This window comes from Poecile atricapillus, chromosome 2 (assembly GCF_030490865.1).
Source record: "Poecile atricapillus isolate bPoeAtr1 chromosome 2, bPoeAtr1.hap1, whole genome shotgun sequence".
Classification (NCBI taxonomy): Eukaryota; Metazoa; Chordata; class Aves; order Passeriformes; family Paridae; genus Poecile; species Poecile atricapillus.
This window is the reverse complement of record NC_081250.1, coordinates 14,769,672-14,785,540: the sequence shown is the minus strand read 5'-3', so window position 1 is coordinate 14,785,540 and position 15,869 is coordinate 14,769,672. Positions and strand designations below refer to the sequence as shown.

Sequence of the window (15,869 nt, the reverse complement as noted above, 5' to 3'; positions counted from 1 at the left end):
CTCATCAGACATGCTGTCCCTCCCCCTGGGCCCGGCAGAATGCCCTACTGTGCCTGGGTTACGTTATGGCTTATGAATTAACCAATTGATTCTGAAAATATCACTACTTTAGGGCTAAATAAAGCTGTTCCCTTCAGGAAGAAATTAGTCAGAGCTCAGCCTAGGAATAAACTGATAGGTACTGCGTTACCTATAAACTCCCTTCTCCCTCATGCTGCAAGACAAGGATTCGCTTGCCAGGACACAATGAGTACAAAGGGAATTTATAATGGATTTCTGTGAAGATAGGAAGAGGCCTTGTTGAGCCTGGACAGTAAGCATGACCTATCAATAAAGCTTCCTGCATGCAACTCTGTCTTAAAAAAATTAGTTTACACAAAATAACTGTGCACATTTACCTTGTCTTTTTTGTGTCCACTTCTCGCTCCAGCTTCAAAGTGAAGAAACCCGTAACTGGTACAGGTCAAGCATGGCTGAAAGTTGCTTTGTAATACTGCTGTGTAGCTGGACTATAGAGCTGAACACAGCTCCAGTGCTGGAACAAAAATTTCAGCTGGCACTAATACTAATGCTGGACTTCCAGTATCCTTTGAGTGGTTACAGCCCCCAAAAAATTATATTCAGGCTTTAAACTGACTTTAAACCAGAATCAAATCTGATACAGAGCCTGAACTGAGGAATATATAAAACTAACTATTTCATCTGATACACATAGCTTTTCCCTGGTGTGTTTGTGCAAATCCCTAATTTTGATTATTTAAAAGAAAGCTAACTGACAGGAACAAGACAAGATCTTTCAAGCAGTGAAGAAACACAACGTGGAGACATACAGAGTTTCATGTTGGTCACAACAAATGTACTATCAGCTTGGACTTCCTCTTCTTCCTGAATGTCTCAGGTGTTTGCCCACAGCTCTTTCAATTAAAAAGAATCCTCTCCCATCCCCAAAATAAAAATTAGAACATTAAGACAACTTCACGGCACAAACCCATCTAGATATTGTAATAACAAAATGCTTTATTTTTGGGGAATACAAGGAAAAGTGTGACATCCTCATTATCAAATTGCTTTTAAAAGGCATTCTTCCTTTGAAAAAGGTTACACTTGCAACAAACGGTGACCGGTGAACAAGCCCTCTCATGTAGCAGCAGGAATTCTTTCTTTACAGCCAAAGGCAGGGTTTGAATAATGTACAGCCACAGATTCCAACTCTGTTGCTATTTTCTAGGGCACAGGCTCAGCACTGCTCGGTGTGACAGCCCAGAGGGAGGCTGATAACACAGCGCTGAGACGGGGCTTTCGCAGTTCTCACCCAGGTCGCTTTGTAACAAACCACAAGACTTCACCATTACCACAAGAAGACACTGAGAAAGCCACAAGGTTACTAATCTTCTCACTCATCTCCAAAAACTTTTCATGCAAGCCCTATGCTCATGAAATTCTTGTACCATCAGTCTGGTTACAGCTCAGTGTGTCACCACACAGTCCCTCTGCTGCCAGCCAGGGCTGTGGGTGACAGGGATGCTGCAGATCTAAGGCTACTGACACCATCCCTTCCTCAATGTAATTGTTTCCTGTACAGCGGGCTCCAAGCTGGGATGTGTTTTAAAGACCACAAATTTATATCCAGAAATTACTTCTGCCCTCTCTGAACCTCATGTTAGAATTCAAGTTGTTAAAGAAGGGGACTGGGAAGTTCCTAAAATTGTCAGGTTATAAAGTAGGCATTCATGTTTCAGTCCAGTGTGACAGCTCTTTATCACAAGTGGTATCCATCCACGCTAAGGGGTAAGATACATTGGTCTTGTTTAAAGGTGTTCTCTGAAGTGGGTATGGTAAACTCTAAAAGAACTATTGGTTTTCTTTATTTGGGTTAGACATAACAAATATGTCAGATACAGCAGTTAGTCTAGAAAAATACATTTAAAAAAATCTTCAGCAGACCATGCTCCCTGTAACAAAATCTTTCAAAACCAATTTTACAAATTATTCTACATTAATGTAAAAAGAAAATCTTAAATTTAGCATTGTGGATTCCATCAAACATCTATCTATCAAAACATGACTTTCGCTATCTGTAGATGTTAGAATTCATAAAACATTTTTCTAATGTATCCTGTACATATTAAATAACCTAAAAGGCTCTTCTTGTAGTGCATTAACAATTTAGCAAGCACACTCAGTATTTCTCCAGTACCATTTGCATTACAGTTATTTGCCCGCAAATGTAATTAACATCTAAAAGTGCACACAGTTAGATCTCCCTCCCTCCCCATAACCTGTTTCCCTGCTGAAACCCAGACATCCACTGGAAACATTATGCTACTGTAGCTAATCTACCCATGATTAGAAATGTGTGACTAAAGTGTTCTTAAACTATACAGGAACTGAATTATATACAGGAATCAAAAGGACAGCCTGTATTTACATCAAGAATGAACTTCCACTACCACAGCATGATACCAAGAACTCAATACAGTGTTACAGTCGGTATTTACTTAGGACTTTAGCTTTAGATCAGTATAACACAAAACTTAGCTCAGGACATACCCTGAAAAAATGACCATGTTTATTAAATATTACTTCTATTATGCCCCAAGACAAATAACCATTGCTGGTTATTCTTACAAGTTCAGTGTTTGAAATAGTGTAATAGTGTGCTGCTCTATGAAGCAGCAAAGAACTTCCAGACAGGTTGCTGGGGGAAAAAAGAAATAAAATTAAAAAAAGAAATAACAATAGAAAAACAGGAGAAAAAGAAGGAAAGAGGGGAGCAGATATCAAGTGAAGAATTAGATTTGAGTAACTAAACCAAACTGTTAGCGCAAGTCTATGACAGTCACTGCATGCAGAACCCCTTGGAAAAGTGTTATACAGATCTAAGTAGGTTGTAATAAACAAGCTTAGGATGTAACTTCACTGAATTTTTGCATGTCAGGAAAAATGGTGGTACTTTTCCCCATCATATGAAAGAATTTTGAGATTAAATTCCAGATTACCCAGTCTGAGATTATTAGTTTTACTCTCCAAGAAATCCAGTGTATGAACCTATATTAAGTTTTTCCAATACCTTAAAAAAGTCAAACTATAAACTTTTCAATTCACTTTTTATATTGAACTTTACAAAGAAATCTGAAGTGTTGTCTTTAATTCGCATTAAAGTGGTCAAACATTTCTCCTGTTTCTTCCCTCCCCAAAAGTGCAAAAAAACAAGTTGCTTCTTGGTCCACAAACATAAAACATCATATATAGCAAGAGATTTTCCTTCTGATGGAGTACTGCTGCCAATCCATCACTTCCAGTTTCTTCTCCAAAAAAAATGTCAGCGTCCAAAGATGGAATTCAACTCCAGTAGAATTAACTCTACAATCTGATTCTGGTATACTGTGTGGACTGCTATGTTACCAGTCTCTTTCTCTGGTTTTAATAAAGTTGGACCAAAAACTATTGCTATACTTTGATAGGTCATTCGGTTCTTTTCTCCATTTTCTACAACTCTGAAAGAAAAAAAAATACAAAAAAAAGAGATTTATCAGTGTTAGGGCAATAGGATGACAGCAAAAGACATGCCAAAGCAGTTGGCTATTCAGAGTATTTAATTAATGAGTAGTCTTGCTAATAGGACATATAGCTGCTGTAATTCCCCTCTCTATGAAAAAAGTTCTATTTTAAAATGTCATTCTTGGTCCTCTCACAGTCCCTCTAAAGGACTTGGCAGCAAACATCATAACTATGAAATATCCTGTCTCAAGCCTGGTGTTCTGCAAGCTCACACCCAAACAGACTGATACACTGCTTTTATCAAGTCCAGCATAAAAAAATGCAGCAAGAACTGTCACTTGGTACTTTTAATTGGATTCTTTAAGGGAGGATCAGCAACACAAAGCCTTCTGTTACTTACCTTTTCAGGTGTCTAAAGAGTACCTGCATTGTGTCCTGATTTGGTTTTGGCAACTGTTTGATTAAATCTTTAACAGCAGGGACACGCTGCCTTGGTTCTTGCTCTGCAAAAGGGTGAGGTTGAGAAACCAAAGTTCAGTATTTTTGTTTGAAACTTTAGCATATAATTAAAGAGGCTGGGAATGAGAGCTACGGTTTGCAGTGCTAATTCGAGATAGGACACTGCCACCTCCCGGCCGGCATCGGCATCACGGACATGTAACCCCGGACAAGTCACCCCGATTACTACAAAAACATCTTTCTTGTGTTCAAAATAATTTTAAAAATTGTACAGGAATTATTTAAACACAATATGCAAGTTCTCCAGACTTACTAATTGCATTGACAAAGTCATTGAAGTGGTTGTAAGTGAACAGTGGCTCGGGCAATTCTCTGAAGAACATTTTTAGAGCTCCTGTAATGACATGTATATCTTCCCATTTACTGTCATTCAAGTCCAGCTTCTCATCTGAGAGAAAAATAAATAATTAATGATACTACTTCAACAATAAAAGCTCTTTTTTTTTTTTTTTTTCTTTTAATTAACTCAACTATTCTTCTGTACTTATTGCTTTCAAAGCAGAGAAGACTTGCTCCACTTCAGCACATTCCATATCCCATTCTGGGACACAGAGCTGCAGCAGCAGATTGAGATGGTTAAACTCTGCCTACTGCACTACACACAGTTCCCCTACTGCTAGGGCATTTCCAGAAGGGAACAGGAGCTGCTGACATAACAGAAAACCTACTGTTAGATCCTGTCAATCAGGAAACAAGAGGTCAGATTGTGGATGGGCTACACTAAGACACTGCCAGAAGAAAGGGTTTGATACACAGAGTACAGTGAAGAGGAGCTAAGCCCTCCCCCCACTTAAAGGCAGTAGCAAATTTCACTAAAAAAGCATTAATGTACAATTTTAATGCTAGTGGAAGCTTAACATGCTTGCTGTTTTCCCATAAGGTAGTGAGTTATTTTGTTTGAAATAATCCCCCTTTCTCAAATTCTATTACCATCCTTTTTTTGGAATTCTGTTCTAGCAATGCCTCTGTGGTCCACACGAGACTAAACCTCCAGAATATCAGGTTTTTCAAGTGATGTATGTTAGTTACATAGTCAGTTCTGTAATTCTGAAGTAACTTTATTTCAAATATGACAGTCATTTCTCAGGATATACTACAGTTACAGAGAAATCTTTTTCCTTGGCTTTCTATGAACTTTAACAATCTGAAAATATATGCCATTGTAGTTTAATTGAGGCTTACCATGATTGACTGCAAATCTCAGCTTCTGTATCACAGCAAGATTGCCACTAACTCTGTATAAGCCATCAATATCTAATCCTGAAACAAAGGGATAAATCCATTTTAATACCTTACATATGTATAGATCTATTCAGCAAAATTAAAAGGAAACCCACCTTGTAACAAAGAAATAAAAAGTTAAGCTAGCTTGTTTTGATGGGCAGGGCATATAAAACAGAGAAGGTTTAATTTGCTGACACAAGTTTAGGAGCATCAAGCTCAAAGAAATCTCTGAAACTTCCTGTTCAAGCAGTAATGAGGCAACAGCTCCAAGTTACCCCAATGAGATCAGATGTCTTGTTTAAGGTGCTCTTGGTGGGTGGGCAGGGGAATAAATGGGAGTCCAACATGCAACAACCAGGTATTTTGTGGATACAATGTTCAATTTTTAATGAATGGTTAAGAAAAACCCAATCAAGTCATGCACAGAGAGCATCTCAGCTGTCAAGTGACCAGGTTTACATGGAGAAGGAATGATGTACATGCACACCCAGAGCTACCCAAAAGCCTACAGAACTAAAATGGGCAGCCTGTGCCCTACAGGACTGCACACTCGACCAGGAAAGAATAAAACTGTGTCTCTGTGGTTCCTACTGCAGTCACTCAGCAGTGATTAGGAGGTAAAGAATTTATCTGAAAAGCCACTTGGATGCAGCAGGTGAGTCACTGCCTCTGAGAGGGTGAGTGTTGACAGAATACCTGCAATTCCCTGTAGCTCCTCAAGCAGTTGTCTGATGCAACACAGCACAGTTACCAGCACCATCTGACATATCCCTTTTCCCCATAATCCACTAGTCAATCCTTTACAGAAAGGATTGATTTGAAGTGTACTGGTAGAAGGAGGAAGAGTTGGAGAGGTAGGGAAAAAAAGCTGTTCATTTCTGTCAGCTTCCCCTCAGGTATTTAAAAAAAGAAAACTTCACTATCTTCACTGCAGTCCTGCCCTTAAAATAAAAAAGAAATTTAAAAACAAAACAAAAATCACCAAAAAAAGGAAGAAAAAATAGGAAAGCAAAATAGCGCCTTTCTTTAGATCACAAATGGAACAAAGCCTGAATGCACAAGCAAGGTGGCAGTTTGTCAGACTGGAATAATGCAATGGAAGCAGTTTTTCTCCCCTCCCAGGCCATAAGATAGAAGCACTGACAAAGAAGACTACAGGATAGATGAAGCTCCATGGACGATGCCTCAGGATTCACATGTATTGCCCTGTAACGCTTACCCTGACACTCAAGAGAATGTTCTCAGATTGACAGACTGGTAAATATCTGAATGATGATTATGGAGATGCTATAATCCCCTCTCAGTCATCTTTTCCAAGAGATAAGGCAAAGACAACAGCAAGAAACAGGGAGCAAAACCCACAGACTATGGCCAAGTCAGGAGTCACAACTGACAAATTTTCAACAAAAATGCAAAGATGTGCTTTACAGCAGACAGCCCAGAATGTCATATGTAGCTTTCAAACAAAGTGTTCTTAGTTATTAGGTAGCAAACACGTATTTTCAATGAAAGCAAACAAAAAAACTGAGTCAGTATGTGGACACTGATAATCTCCAGAATTGCATAAAATTTAGCAATTCACGTAACTGGCTGAAGGGCAGCAAACCAACAGACTGGTCTTCGGGCAGTCAGTGCATACACATAAAAAACATACATTTTTCCTAAAAGTTGGTTCCAAGGAAGTTTTAATAGAAGTGATTGCTAGCATGCTTAAGCCTTCCAAAAATGAATAGTTGCATTTCGATAGTGTCACTTTTAATCTGCAAAAAAAAGAACTTGATGAGCTGAGCTCTTCTACTACTTCTTGTAATCCCTCTTCCCTTGGAGCCTTGCTGCCAGGAGGCTGTCCTACTTCTCCTCAGCTTGAAATGCACTGGAGCAGATCAGTTTCTGAGATATAGGATTTCCTCCCCTCTCTCCACTTTGGATCCCACCTATGTCCTAACTCTTGAAAACCCAACGCTAACTCCAGATACAAGTTTCAGATTATTTTCCCCAAATAAACCAACTGCATTTTAAGATTAAAATGTTCAACATTAGGAGTGGTGAGCTAGAGAGATTTGTAAACAAAAAAATTCAACCATACCATGTTCCTCAACATGCTCAATGCACAGCTTCACGAACTTTGGCACCGTGCTGTTTTCTCTTTGACACAAGCTGGTGAGATTTGAACCAAAAACTTGATCTGGAACCAAGTAAAGAGACTGATTTACAGTGGAACAGGACTCGAGTGACAGAACTAGTTCAGGTTAAAACAAACCTCTACAAAGGGCAAAGTCTACTGGATACAATTGTCGCAGTATTGGAGAGGAAATAGGAAAGTTTTGAAAAGAGTTCTCAGCAGCTCCCAGCAAGAAAAAGCTCCCAGCAAGAAGAGCGACAGCAGCTACACAAACGTGAGCCTCCAGGAAAGGAAGTTCTGCTACTAAAATAACTTTAATCCATCAGGTGATTCTTTTAAAGAGTCATTTAGTCAATAATGTTATAAGAAATTTAATGGATTCAAATGCGTCCTGCTACACTCCATTCCTGTCCCAAGTTCAACATGCATTTATTGCAATCTTTGTTATAAATTCAAAGAGATAATTAACCAGAGTGAAAGCTTTTGGCATTGCTTGGGAAAAAACCCTGCAAAATGTCATCTTTCACTGCACCCACTGTTTAACACAGCATTATATATTAATTTACTTTAACATAGACTCTTCTGACATTTTAAAGTTCTGACACAAATTTGTAAATGACAGATTCTACCTCAGAGCTCTGAATGGATGCAAGTCTGACCATGCAGGCAGCCTGGCTGCAAGGTCAGAATCTAAATACAGATATTTATGGGCAATGGTAAATCTGAGTCTTATTTTCAAAACTACACAATCCAGGGGGAATATTTTCCAACATAAAGTGGAGCAAAAATGAAAATCAGCTTGGACAGAGATCAGCTTGCAACATGTTAATTCTTCTTGCTCAGATTGTTATCAATCTTTGGTGTTGAACGTTACCAAAATCTTTGATAGATCCATTTCTATGGCTTTCATCAAAGATGCCCAAATAATAGATGGTCTCTTCTACTCAGATGCATGGGGGTGACATGAGATCTTGAAATAGAGAAGCAAAGATCCCACTATTAAAGGGAAGGAGTGTTTGCTGGTTTGTTTACTCTGTTAAATTAGGTAGATAAGTGGCCATCTTCCCAGAATCTGGTGTGTCTTACTTCAGAGCTGCAAAAGAGAGACTGCTCTTGCATTTGCATCATGCACAGCATTTAGCCCATTTTTCATGTTCAATGATTTCAGTAGATTAACAACTCTTGCATGTTGACTAGTGCTTTGGGAAACCCAAGCAGCGTACTAAACCAATTTTACAGTGTGAAAATGGGCATTTAATGGCATTATTAGCTGGATATGATAAGGCCAGTGGTCCACACCACCTCAGTGCTGTGGCAGCTACTCACGCAGCGAGCTTTATAAGCAGAATCAGTAGCAAAGGATTGAAAAAGCCCACGCAGCAGAAAGCCAGGCTAGCATGCAGCTGTGGCAGGTAAAGCAATGCAGATTAGGTAGCAGAAGAAAATAGTAGCATGTAACAAAGTAATTTGCTACAATTGCCTTTAACTTTAATAATTTCAACATAAACAGGAGCAGTATTTTTTCTTCACATCTTAAAAGTAACTTCTGTAGTTTTGATTTTCAATGTAACAAAACTTTGACACAGTTCCTTCTCCACTTAGCGCATGCTGTTTCAAGTGGATTTTTTCTTCCAGAACTTTTCACTAGTTTTCTGCTCATACTGGATTTGCCAAGCTTTCCATTTACTTAGTTTGTTCTGCAGCAGCCACAAAAGTACACTGGGCTTTTAAATGAAGACTTCTGTATTCTTCATTCATACAATAAATATAAAGCTGTACAGTGCACATCCAACTTTTAAAACTTACACCATGCTTTTAAATAAAAAACAAACTCTTCATTCCTTAATGCCTTTATTAAAAATCCAATCATCAGCACGCACATGTACAAATTAAACTTGGCTTAGTGTTCACTGTTGCCAATGTCAGAAGTTACGTCACTGAGCCATGACATGAATACTAAGTTGTAAAGCAGAGCAAAATGTCAAAGTCTGGGAATAATGCTTCCTTATTCCAAACAAAATTTCCATCATTTACAAATAAATTATATTTGCAGATACACAAATATATCAAACGCCACATGCAACAGAAGCACACCTGTTAAAGTATGCGGTGAGGCAAATCACAGTAGGATTTGGTCTGGTATTTGCCTACCCATATGCTATTTTGACCCTAGTAGACCACCACCTACAAGTCCTGCTAAAGCATACAAATAAATAAATAAATGAAATTTTACAATGAGCACCAAGTCAATAATTTACACAAACACATTAACTTAAACCTGTGCAAATACTGTTCTCTCAAATTTCTACAAGTGTGACAAAAAGAAATCTTTCATAACTTTGATTCAAGAGTATATGTAACACTCTTTGTGAAACAATTAAACAATGTATACATTCAAAAAAGGTTATGGGAAAAAGTAAGTTAAGACTCCTGTAACCTCATCCTGGTTTTCCTAAATATTTCATTTCTTATGATATGGCACATGATTGTCTGTTTCCACACGTGCTAAAACACCCTTGTGAAACGGGTGAGCACACACTCTCAGCTCTGTACCCCAAAGGGCTGCTCTTTCCCGTCTGCACAAATGAGGTCAGATATCTGAATTTCCAGCTCAGAAGGGTGGGATGCAGTGCTTCTTAGCTAGAGAGTCCAAGTCCAAATGGGCTCCTGGGCCCCCAGTTTTCACTGCAGTTTGGCCAGCAATGAGCGGAAGGAGAAGGCATCCTCCGAGCAGTTTAATGGCTAGTAACAGCACTCAGAAGTACAGCAATCACCAGTTCCACTATACATCCAAGACTTTTGTTAAACCAACGATACACATGTATTTTACTCTGAGACTAGACCATTTTAACCCCATTTTACACATGAACTACTAAATTCAGCTTATCAAATTACATCCTTTGTTAAAAAGGTTCATTTACCCTTAATGTAGCCTTTTTCACGGACAGCTTGTAATGTAGGGCGCCGTGTAAGAAACTTCTTGAGCTTCGTTTTGGTCTTTTTCTGATCTGTGGAGTCTATATTGCTGGGTGCTTTCACTGCTGTAAAGAGAAACACATTTAGCATTACTACCCACAGAACCAACACTGCATTTATCAGCCAAGGAACCAACATTAAAAGAAAAAAACAATTATGCTCCAAAACACACAAAAAAACTATTCAAATTTTCAACGCATCCCTAATTTTTTTCCTTAACTTTCTGGAACTCCTTGTAAAAAGCATCTGTTTTTCAAACTACCAAGAGACAACCCTGTCACTAAAAACTTGCAAAACCAACTAAATGGGAGCTTACATATGGAATTGATGCGGAAATTTAAAAATGCAGCTATGTTTCAAAACCAGTCCTGCCTCTCATTAGGTTAAATAATTTGAAAGAAATAAATACTTTTTCAAAATTACGTATAGGGCCTGGAAGGAAAAGACACAAAACAATCTGCCTAATTAGTGTATTTCTGTGCACCGGTAGTTAATTCCAGCATCAAAAAGACGTTTAGCTCCAAAATTCTGAACGTGTAATTTAAAATGCTTTGTTTTTCTAAACAGTCAAAACATCAGAAGCAACTTAGCGAAATTGCACCCAAGTCAATAGTACAAATATTTACAGATGCTGTGCCACAGATAAAACACAATTCCAATCAGTAAAACGACAAAAGAATTCTTATTCAAAACTACTTATAAATAAGTCAGATACTATTTCTGTGCATTTGATAACACCTTGAAAATATTCAATTTCACCACTGATTATTTTCCCCTGTTTTAAATATGTCATACAACAGGAGCTAAAGACATTTCACACTTCTTTTCCTCTTCTTCCTTTTTTAAAGTATGATTAATAAAACATGGAAGAAAATTTACCAAGTGGCAGCAAGATGTAGAATGAACTATATTAAGATTGTTTCCAAACTTCAGTAGTTTCATTTTTAGCTGTCCTTTTGAATTCTTCCCTATTTAACCATAATACTGAAGATGCAGAAAATGAAGAAAATTCTGGCATTGCTAGAATCAATTAATGGAAAATTTTCAACTCACAACGAAGTTTCTTGGAGTCTTTATTTTCTTTCTCTTTGTCTTGTTTTTCCACTCCAGGGGAATCTGGTACCTCATCATCTAATGCTTCATCAGACTCTATTACCTATTGGATTTAAGAAGATATGCAGTGCTCAGTTTACCAGTTCAGAAAATACAGCATTAACACATGCATTTCCTACAGACAGTTCTACAATACACAATTTTTCCCCCAATAATGACATTCAGTTTGTTCTTTCCTGAACTCTAGATGTTGAACATCTCCAGAGACAACACCACTCTCATTGGCAGAGTGAGTAACTTTGAGAAACTCTCTTTCATCATAAGACCCAATAAAGAAAATGTTGTTGGGCACTGAACAAAGTACAAACAGCCTTTCATGATAACACTTCATTACATCAACCAATAAACAACAGAAGTTATTTTTGGATGGGCTTAATTTCCAAATCCACTAGATAAACATCAGCTATTCAACGGTCTGCCACAGAAATGCCTGACTGATAGAATCAAGAAAAATTTCTGCCCAAAATTTACCCAATTTGTTTTCTCTGCAAGTAAAATTTTCTTAATAGAAAATAGAACTATCAGTTGGAAAATCTCACTACCGTCTAAATATACACTGAATTCCCTCTGAAAAATAAGTGTACTGGTGCTTAAAATTCTTGCCCTATGTTCCTGCTATCTTGGCAAATTCTCATTGAACATTGTCAAGTGAAAACACAGGTCGTGTTGAAGTGTGGAGGCAGATACCAGAGTCTGCTGATCTTACCTGCAGCCCATGCTATGTGCATGACTGCAGATACACCAGGAAACAGGGAAAGAAATTTCCTCAGTTTCAGTACAACATATTCCCTTCCCGAACTGTGTATGTCTTACTTCACTTCAACTGAAGTGAACTGGACTGCTACACAGTTGCCAAAATCTGACTGCAGAGTGCCTTCTTTACATGGAAGAAAACTGTAAAAATGAGGCAGGGCTGTGCACTCCGAGCACTGAGTAAGCAGCAGCATGACTTTATGGACTAAGCTGCACTTTAACCTGTAGGGCAGTGTTAAACACCTTAATTCCTGCCCCTTTTCAAAGCTTTGGATAGCCTTTTCATACATCAAAGATCGATATATTCAACTGCCCAAATAATGTTCCCATAAAGGATCCTCTGCCACTCTTCAACAGGCTCCAGAGCTTTTTAGGATTGGCATATATTAAAATACTATTAAATGCTATGGAAGAAAGTCACCTGGGATCTAGTCTGTACTATGCAACAAGTCTAAAGTAATAACTTGGAAATTTCTTGATTTAAAAAAGAGCAGCTACATCCTTTGCAGTATCCTCTTGTACAGGATATTGCCACAACAGCAGCCTGAGTGAGCAAAGAAAACAGAATCTGATCTGCCTTTCCTTTTGAGGAAGATCTTGTCATGCTAGCAATAGTGCCCTGGCCATTGGAAAGAGATCACAGCTACTATTACCATAAACTTTCCAAAATTAAAGTTGCCCTTAGATCTGATGGATTTTTGTACCCAAAGCTTCAGTGCTTCAAATTATCAAGTAGCCTAACGCACCTTCTTGACTTATGCCTTGTATGTTGTGTTACACAGGGCAGACAGGAGAAGAGCGTCACTGAGTGACTGGGTGACACTGCCTTGCCTGGTTATTATGGGCCATGACATTTCCATACCAGGAGAGTTCAGAAGATTAGGAACCTAAACCATGAGCACTCAGAAAGAAACTGAACCATTCATATTAGCCTGCTGTGTTTTGGTGGAAAACACCCACATGTGAAAAGCACTATTAGAACTAAGAGAAATGAAAGTCACTGACTGGCATTGAAAGCAATGAAACTGGACAGCAGCCAAATCTGGTACTACTGAAAAGTTAGAATACACATAAAATAAGCCTGATATGAGAGCAGTACTTTCTCCAAGATCTCCAACTTCTGAATTCAAAAACGGTTAATCTTGTTTGGCACGATCAAAAGCAAATGCTTTGGCACTTTTCCAATAATTAAATACTTGGCATTATGCTGTCAGATAAGAAGAGATAATACAGTATTTTGCCAGGACTTTTAATTTGCACTTCAGTGCAGCCATAGTAAGTGAAGAGCAGTATCAAATGCTAACAAACGTATGTCATGAAGTTGTCCCTTGACCATCCTCCCCCTTTTATTCCCTCTCTATCAGAACCTTTCAGGTCACTGAGACAGAACAAGTATTCGGGCACAGAAATAAGTTCATTTCTGGGATGGATGCCAGCCCATACCTCCTGGATCTTAAGCCAGTGGACCATCTTTCTCCCTTTGCCACTACTAATTATATTTCACACATCACCACCTGAAACTGCCATATCCTCAAACTCCTGCCTGCTTTCAAGAAAATCAGCAAATTAAGAAGCTCGTGAAGCATAAGAAGTTGCTATATCAATTGGTTTACTAAATAATATTACCATGAAAATAGAACCTTCATGATTTAAATACATACCTGATTATTGATGGTGTAGTTAAGAACTTTATACCATTCATTAATAAAGCTGTCATTATCTGATTGAATTAAGAGCTCAGTACCTTGGCGAGTTTTTAGCTTTAAAGGAGAAAAAAACCAGATAGTATCAGAACTGATAAACACACTACAGTTCAAAAGTAAAATTACTTAAATCAAATTTAACTTCTCACTGGCAAAATTGTTAGCTAATACACAGCCACTCAAGAACATTCCCAAGTAAGAACAGTAATGAACAGTCTGCTTAAAACTGAAAAGCATATCACATACAGACACATTAAAAATTGACATTTCTTGCAAATACTGAGATAACAGCTACATTAAACGGGTAGAAGTGGATAAAACTCAGTTTTATGAGTTATTTATTCTAAGTTTAAAGAAGATTTCTTACATCAGTAATTGAAGAGCATATAATTCTTCATTTGAATAAAATAATCTACCTCAATAACATTCTTTTTGCTCGATTTGTCCTTTGAGGCCCAGTCAATCAATGCCCCTTTGAGATCCACTGTAAATTCTGGCTTAGACTGATTGACACCAAACTTCTGGAAAAAAATAGGAACAATGATGATAAAATTAAACCTGATGAAATTCTTTGCAGTCTGGCAATCTTTTGAAAACATGTATTATTTACAACCTACACAACTTAAACCAGATACAATACTTTGATACCCATCAACAGGCAGGACACCAGGAAAAGAAAAAACCTTCCACAGAACAACTTATAAGCATGTCTATTACAAGCTGCTCAGCTTAAAGCCTTCAAAATTCTATAAATTTAAATGCCAATCAGACTCAAGCAGAGCTTTTTTTCCTATCACAAACAGCAGAAATCCATACAACATTTGACTGTAGCTTGATTTTAGTCAAGATAGTCCCAAGCTTTAAATAAAACCAGCTAATAACTGAACAAAACATCCCCAGACATTCTGCCACTTCATCAGTGGTTGTATACAAAACCAAAAATCAAACCAGAAACAGTAGGTTTGCTGGACAGGAATCACATCCCTCCACACCAAAAGAGCACTCTCAGTTTGTATATTTATCTATTTATAATTTTTTAAAAACATTTATCCCCCCAACACTTTTATACTTTTCTGTAGTGCTTCTACTGCAATACTGGAACATGTCCTACCAAGTAAACAGAACTCTCTGTCTGTCTACTAAACAAACAGCAAATAAATAAAATGATGAGTTTAAAAAAAGAAAAATCTAAACATTTAAGCCACAAGTAACCCTTCACGCAATTTAGTGAAAAATATCAGGGAGCAATTTTTACCTCCTACTTTCACATTCATACTAGGTATCAGAATTTTTTTAAATAAAGTCTTTTACAATTTCAACATACACCACATAACTTTGAAATGTAATTCCTTAAGGAAACCAATTCAGTGGCCCACACAAACAAAAAGCTCTAATTGCAATTACATGAGTAAAATATCAAACAGGGAAAGCTGGAAGTCAGATATAGCTCAGAAATTTCATGTTGTAGTTCCAGGGAAAGCTTGTAGCATCTGCTCCTCGAGAAAGGCTCTTTTCTTACTTCTTCATGAAGTCTTTGATGTGAGAATGCTGTTCCTGTGACAGCTCTGGGGGACCTAAGCCCCAGGACAAGCTCCTTGCTGCAAACACAGGTTTCCAGTCTGTACAACAACAGCCACCTCCAAGGGGAGAAGAGATGGTTCAGAAAACAGGACTAATCTGCTGCTTCTGATTAAACTCCCAGCATGGATGTTAATTAATGCTAATTGTGTTTCAGAAAGGCTGTTTACCACTGGAAAATCTCCATGCCTAGAGTCCTAAGGGCAATGAAGTATTGAATGGAAAGTAGCATCTTAACTTCTTTATTTTAGCCAAGAAATATCAGAATAGGCTGTACTTCTAATTTACCCTATGCCAATTAGCACTTGGGGAAAAATCCCCACTGCCTTCTGCTTCCTAACTTAATTCTCAGATAACTCATCCAAGAACATTTCTTATTA

At 37.9% G+C, this 15,869-nt stretch overlaps 1 protein-coding gene across 5 annotated transcripts in view; it reads right to left on the bottom strand.

Moving 5' to 3' along the window:
- Positions 1 to 997: 997 nt before the first annotated feature.
- ARHGAP12 (Rho GTPase activating protein 12) overlaps positions 998 to 15,869 on the bottom strand; it is a 76,116-nt gene continuing 61,244 nt past the window's right edge. For 4 of the 5 annotated variants that reach the window (XM_058831817.1, XM_058831816.1, XM_058831818.1 and 1 more), the window contains 9 exons: positions 14,328 to 14,432; positions 13,870 to 13,968; positions 11,396 to 11,498; positions 10,288 to 10,407; positions 7,331 to 7,429; positions 5,203 to 5,280; positions 4,274 to 4,408; positions 3,902 to 4,004; positions 998 to 3,497 (listed from right to left, as the gene is read on the bottom strand). In XM_058831817.1, the coding sequence (XP_058687800.1) occupies positions 3,323 to 3,497; positions 3,902 to 4,004; positions 4,274 to 4,408; positions 5,203 to 5,280; positions 7,331 to 7,429; positions 10,288 to 10,407; positions 11,396 to 11,498; positions 13,870 to 13,968; positions 14,328 to 14,432 (1,017 nt within the window). In that variant the 3' untranslated portion in view covers positions 998 to 3,322. The remainder of the gene's footprint in view (positions 3,498 to 3,901; positions 4,005 to 4,273; positions 4,409 to 5,202; positions 5,281 to 7,330; positions 7,430 to 10,287; positions 10,408 to 11,395; positions 11,499 to 13,869; positions 13,969 to 14,327; positions 14,433 to 15,869) is intronic. The other variant, XM_058831819.1, reaches the window with a different exon arrangement.